The following is a 6,987-nucleotide window of genomic DNA, read 5'->3' as shown; positions in this document are numbered from 1 at the left end:
CAACCTGGCCTGGGAACGCCTCGGGATCCCCCAGTCGGAGCTGGTTGATGTGGCTCGGGAAAGGGAAGTTTGGGGTCTGCTGCCCCTGCGACCCGATACCGGATAAGCGGTCGAAGATGGATGGATGGAAGTCTTAAAAAATGTAATCTGAGTTAGCTGAAGTAAGTGTAACTCTCACACACACACACACACACACACACACACACACACCAACTAATTGTATACTTGCTTTCTGCCTTGACCAATCTCGTATAATTGACACGTTTTTGATGCTAGAACAGGTGCATGGATAAGTTACAACGATGGGTAGACCTGAGTGACGAAGATAAGGGATTTCATCCACAGCATGTCCTCTTGTTGCAAGAAAAACAACACAACTTGCAAGCCCCATACAGCTTTTGCAAGAACCCACTTAGAAACAAAATCATTATCCAACATGCCACATTGTTTTGGAGTACACTTTGACATTTTTCACTCGATTTAGATCATCCGAAAACTAGTAAAATATTTAAAGGTTTGTTTAACTCACAAATGTTGTAAATACAAGAGTAGATTTAGTAGCCTCATTTAGCAATGGTTTGAACTTTTATGGCCAAACAATTACTTGAGCCTTAGTATTAGTTGGGCATCCCGTGAACGAGACGGTGTGCATACAGCCTATTAACGAACAAAATGTAAAACTTACTGCCTGTTAGCCAGATTCCACTGTAAATTTGTAAACTGTGCAAATACACTTCAAAACTAATGTTACTTGTACCGATACTATCATATTATTACAAATACTAGTTCAGGTATCAGACACGTATTGGGAAGCAAAAAACGGTATCGTACCATCTCTACATCTCTCGCAAGTCAAAATAAGTGAGTTAGTGCAGCAGTCAACAGTAAATGGTCGCACCCAGGCTCACCCCCTCAGTCAAAGCCCAAAAAAAAACAGTTGAAGCAAACAAATATAATGTTATCACTTCCACTTAAGCCGTAGTGAACAAACCCACCCCCTACAAAATAAGTGCACAATATAACAATCAATAAATAATATAAATTAGACCATAAACAACATACAGTATGTGGCTCCTACAATCCATGTCAAAACTGGGTGCATTGTGTGCACCCAGTTTTGACAAGGAAGAAAAATGCATATGTTATGGACGATATCTCTGGTTCTGCTGCATCAATTTTGATACTTTTTCGTCCATCGTGGTCGCACAATGGAATAAAAGAAAAGGCTATAATAAACCTTGTGTGGTTGATGTGTTATTTCTAAGATGGTATTTGTACCAAAAATCATTACTAAGGGAAAATAAAAAAAAACTTTTGTTAACACCACTGTATCACCATGTGAGGACTTTGTTTCCAAGATCAGTGGAGCGGCGAGTCCTCTCTAGAGAAATTATCTTACTGATCGTGTCTTGATTCAGTATAACCTCCCAGTTTAGCTTTCATGCACATAGTATAAATATTTGAACCTTATCAACTTAATAGCTCTGAATTGGGACCTTTAAAATTGGAGAAGGTAGCTCATGAAAAATGTGATTCAAAAGGATTTGGAGTCAATAGTGGATTCCTTTTCTGTAAAATGCCACTGATAGCATTTTAGCAAAGCCTATTGATTTGATAAAATGGTAGAGGATAAGAGTCAGTAATGGCTCCTATTTGGACCAAATGTCTCTCTCTGCTCATCCCTCAATCACCTCTTTCTATTTCCTTTACCTTCTTCCTTCATTCCTCCCTTTCCTCTCACCCAACTCTACTGTCTTCCAGCTCTACTTTCTCATTCACTCCGTTGTTCCCATCCCCCTCTACTCTCTGTGATGAGGACTGTCAGCTGGGCCATTTATTTAACACAGTGCACCATGAACTCAACACACTCACACACACATACAGTATATCCAATCTACAACATAGTGTTTACTAATGGGGCTGCGCGTATGACGAGAATGGGAAGGGGACTTATTACACCAGCCTTATTTAAATATCACAAATTCTGCTGATATACGGATATTAGTTTAGGCTACAGGTCGTGTGATGGAAAATATATTTCAGCCTTTCAAACACAAATAAATACAGCAATTGGAACATTTTAAGCACACTGTTAAAAAAAAAAGTTAACTATCCACAGCAATGATTTATTCTGTGATAGATGGTTACGATATTTTGGAGTTGTGGTTTTGTGATGTGGTTTAAAAGATTTTTGATACTCATTCGTTTCTGAAAAGCTTCCGGATTGCTCTGCATATAAGATAAGTAGCCTGAGCTTACAGTTTCACTACCAGTCAGTATCTCGTGTCGCGTGATGTGAAAGACTCTGACCTACTCCTCAAAATGGATAAATTCATGTGGCACGTTCAGCAGGGCGGGCTTCATGCAGCTCTGCTCTCCGACTGCTCTGCTCAGGGTCACTAAACATATCACACTCGCTCTGACACATGAATAATGTGGAAAATACAGAGAGAGAGAGAGAGAGAGAGAGAAATTCCACTTCTGTTGCTTCTCATGATCCAAGTGACTATTCCTCTCTCTCTCACCCCTCTATTTCACATTTTTCACAAACATCATGCAGTTGCACTCTTTCCCACTCCCTCACTTTCTCCTTGGACACACACACTAACACCCGGCAGAGCGCTTGTTCTGCTTGGCAGTGTGCCTCTTTCTAAGAATGTTTGGTGCTACAACCCTGAAGGGAAACACCATCAGCTCCTTCAACGCTCTGCCTCCTGAAGGCTTGCATGCTGACACAAGTGATGACTGAAGTAGGAGAAATCAAAAGAGGTCTTAAACTTTTAAAACAGTGAAGTTACTCTGATGTCTTTAACAAGAAACATTATTGCAAAGTGCTTGTGTGTAAACTAAACATAGAAGATGAACGGATCTGCTGTAAAAGAATCTGATTAAAGCAAACTGTGTAAATAAAGTCAGAAATCTTTGATTTCATCGATCAAGCCTAATCTTAGTTAGCTGAAGTAAGTGTAACTCTCACACACACACACACACACACACACACACACACACACACACACACACACACACACCAACTAATAGTATATTTGCTTCCTGTCTTGACCAATCTCCTATAATTGACACATGTTTTTGATGCTAGAACAGGTGCATGGATAAGTTACAACGATGGGTAGACCTGAGTGACGAAGGTAAGGGATTTCATCCACAGCATGTCCTCTTGTTGCAAGAAAAACAACACAACTTGCAAGCCCCATACAGCTTTTGCAAGAACCCACTTAGAAACAAAATCCTTATCCAACATGCCACATTGTTTTGGAGTACACTTTGACATTTTTCACTCGATTTAGATCATCCAAAAACTAGTAAAATATTTAAAGGTTCGTTTAACTCACAAATGTTGTAAATACAAGAGTAGATTTAGTAGCCTCATTTAGCAATGGTTTGAACTTTTATGGCCAAACAATTAATTGAGCCTTAGTATTAGTTGGGCATCCCGTGAACGAGACGGTGTGCATACAGGCTATTAACGAATGAAATGTAAAACTAACAGCCTGTTAGCCAGATTCCACTGTAAATTTGTAAACTGTTCAAATACACTTCAAAACTAATGTTACTTGTACCGATACTATCATATTATTGCAAATACTAGACGATCATGGGGTGAATTAAGGTCACTATGCATCTGAAAACTGGGTCTTTATTATCGCTAAACAATAAAGTTCATTTTAAAAGTGCGATGGTCAGTGCAAACTAAACTAATGACAACTGTGTGTCTCGATATGCGTGCAAACTCTAAACTATAGTTAAGAACACTACTTTTGCTACAGTTTTTCCAAACTAACGTATACCTGGTTAGTGGTGTCAGGCGGCAGGTTCTTAATGAGGATTTTCCTCCTGTTGCTCAGCTCTTTACGAGTTTTGGCCAGCCTCCTCTCGATCTCCTCCGGCTCCAGGTCGGGCAGGTCGCGGAGGCTAATCTCCGAGTCGGAGGGCTGTGTTGTTGCCGCCGCCGCCTCCTCATCCTCCGGCTGCCTGCTCTCGGGGCTGTCCATCTCCGGGGAAAGTGCGCTCTCCCCGGCTATAGGAGAGTGAACGATCGGCGGCTGGATGGATGGGGCTGCCGCCATCTTGGGTTGCTGAATGAAAAGTGTGAGGGAAGTGAGGGGAGAGAGAGAAAGAGAAAGAGAGAGAGAGAGGGAGAGGGAGAGAAAGAGAGAGAGAGAGAGAGAGAGAGAGAGAGAGAGGGAGAGAGAGAGAGAGAGAGAGAGAGAGAGAGAGAGAGAAAGGTGTCTGTTAGTGAAAGAGCGAGATAAATGTAAAAACATACCCGAATAAAATACATGAAGCTATTTTAATTGAGTCAAGTAAAGTCCTTTATTCCAAGATGTATGCATTTTTTTTTAAATCAGATATTAATTAATTAACTTACGTAGACATATTGTAGTAGGCTTGCCTATATGCTACAATCCTCTCTAAACTTGTGCACTCATCCTTTGGTTTGGTTTGTTGCTGGTTATTCCCATGAATTGGGAGATACCCAGCTGCTTCAAGAAAAAGGTGTAAATGCAAACGGGAAATGCCAAGCGGGATATTATTTGATTATATTAGTTATTTGTTTTATGGTAAAACGAGTAGGATACAGTCCTAGGTTAAGAATTACTTGTTTAAATGGGCGGTAATCGACTCACTCGATTTCTAGCACATCAGGCTGCACCTCGCAGAGACCTGGCGACCCCAACTGTCTGCTGAATGTATAGAAGCCAATTAAGAAACGTCAATATATCACCAGCAGACCATCTAATGTAGTTTAAGTGCAACCAGCTACACTGGAGGCTGCTTGATTTTTTTGCATGGCATCAATGTTTCAACTCAAATCCTGTAATCTCCGGATTTGAGTGAATATATCACCATCAACATGTTGAGTCTGACAGGTGTTTTATGTTCTGAAAACTGTGTACAGTAGGCCTACATTTTATACAGCAGGGAACTGGTAAATATGCACTTTTTATATTTGTTCTGTAGCCCAATTAACACATTTATACTTTTGGTGGAAGACAGAAGAGAGTGAGCTGCATTTATTGGAGAATATCTCTAAGCCACCATTGCTATCATGTTCCCCATGTGCATAATGTGACCATGAATGGCTGCGTGCCTTCCTCTCTACCCAAGTCATCCACTGATTGCCAAACTAGCAGCCAGCCGAGCCTGCCCACCGTGGGTGGAAAGCTGCTCCTGGCAAACACAAAAGAAACAGTGCTCCTCACAATGCCTATGTTGCTTCCGCGGCTGCGTGAGTCGCTGACACACACACACACACACACACACACACACACACACACACACACACACACACACACACACACACACACACACACACACACACACACACACACACACACACACACACACACACACACACACACACACACACACACACACACATACACACAAACATGTCAGCAATTGCACACATCAACCTACTAAAGGAAATATTGAGAGTGCCGAGGCCTGTTAGAGACGGTGAAATCAACCTCCATCATCCAACCTCCATGTTCTCGCTCTCTCTCGCCATCTGTGTGAAGCGTTTCTTGGCAGATTGGACTCCAGACAATCACAGTTGTCAGTGGGTGAAAACGATCTCACATTGCCAAGTGGCTGAATCAGTGTAACTGACACATCGACTGTATATGTATAAGTGCTTCAATCAAGCTTACGCTCAGTCCACTCAATAGAGGAAAGGCCAAAGAAAATGGCATTTTATGTCATTTCAAACAGAGGGAATAGAGGTTGAACAGCATTTTCATCCTGTGACAGACTCAACACGTCCTTTATTAGATTCTACTCAGTGTCATACAGTATGTGTTACAAATCCAAGTCACAAACGTACATCCTTCTGCAAATGATTTAACCACCAAAAGGCAACAGTACCAGCTTTTATTATATATATACACAGTATATATATATTTAGGATGCAACACTAAAAATGCTTTAACCACAAGATGAATAATCAATTAGGTAATCAACAGAAAATACATATTTAACTGTTTTGATAATCATCATTTTTTGCCAAAACATACTGCCAAATATTCACTGATGAGGAATTGCTGCTTTATTAGATAATACATGTAATACTGCATCTTTGGGTTTTGTGCTATTGGTTGAAAAAAGAAAATTTGAGGATGTCCTCTCAGTCTCTGGTAAATTACTACGGGCACTATTATACAGATATTACATTGCAAAAACGTGTTATTTGATTAACCCAGAAAATAATTTGGATCTCACCCAGTAAGAGCTCCATGTTGGCTGAGTACTGAAGCGGCTCAGGTTCAAATCCGACCTGCGGCCCTTTGCTGAGTGTCACTTTCCCATCTCTCTCTCCCATTCCTGTCTACCAACTCTCACTATAATAAAAGGGAAAAGCCCCCAAAAAAAAATCTTTAAAAAAACAAAAATAATTTGGGCTCAACTTGGTTCCTGATCCTGATCAGGCTACATCTTCTGATCAGCAGCGTCATGAGCTGTTGAAACATGTCCTCATATATATATTTATATATTTATACGTTCTCCAAACTAATGTCCTCCTGCAAATCAAAAGGTGAGAAATGCTACTGACCAGCATTCATTCCATAAATGTGGAAGATATGTTTTACAATTTTTACACTTGAAAGGCATTCAGGAGAAGTCAGTTTTTGATCTACAGCTCATACAATAGTTGGTGCCTGCTGACAGATTGGGGTATATGAATCATTGAGCAGGGGTTTGCCGAAAAGACACGGCCTGTCACTTGCACAAGCTGATTTTGGAAACGCACGAATCACTCCACTAAGTGCTAAACAACGTTTCTTGGTCCCACTGGTAATAATGCATAACAAATTACACTTGAAGACACACTAAGACACACATGCATGAACTAATAACAGCCTACAGCAGCCCTGCACAGTTACACAAACTGTATCTTTCAAAGTGTTGTACTCAAGTCAATCCCCAAAATAAAAGGCTATGCTTCACAAAACAAGGAAAAAGGAAATG

At 40.7% G+C, this 6,987-nt stretch overlaps 1 protein-coding gene across 1 annotated transcript in view; it reads right to left on the bottom strand.

The window, feature by feature from the left end:
- raver2 (ribonucleoprotein, PTB-binding 2) overlaps window positions 1-4,125 on the bottom strand; it is a 69,309-nt gene extending 65,184 nt beyond the window's left edge. Inside the window, exon 1 of the mRNA XM_034881113.1 lies at window positions 3,807-4,125. Coding sequence (XP_034737004.1) covers window positions 3,807-4,085 — 279 coding nt within the window. The 5' untranslated portion in view covers window positions 4,086-4,125. The remainder of the gene's footprint in view (window positions 1-3,806) is intronic.
- Window positions 4,126-6,987: the final 2,862 nt, after the last annotated feature.

Source organism: Etheostoma cragini, chromosome 9 (genome assembly GCF_013103735.1).
Source record: "Etheostoma cragini isolate CJK2018 chromosome 9, CSU_Ecrag_1.0, whole genome shotgun sequence".
Classification (NCBI taxonomy): domain Eukaryota; kingdom Metazoa; phylum Chordata; class Actinopteri; order Perciformes; family Percidae; genus Etheostoma; species Etheostoma cragini.
This window is presented reverse-complemented; position numbering and strand designations above follow the sequence as displayed.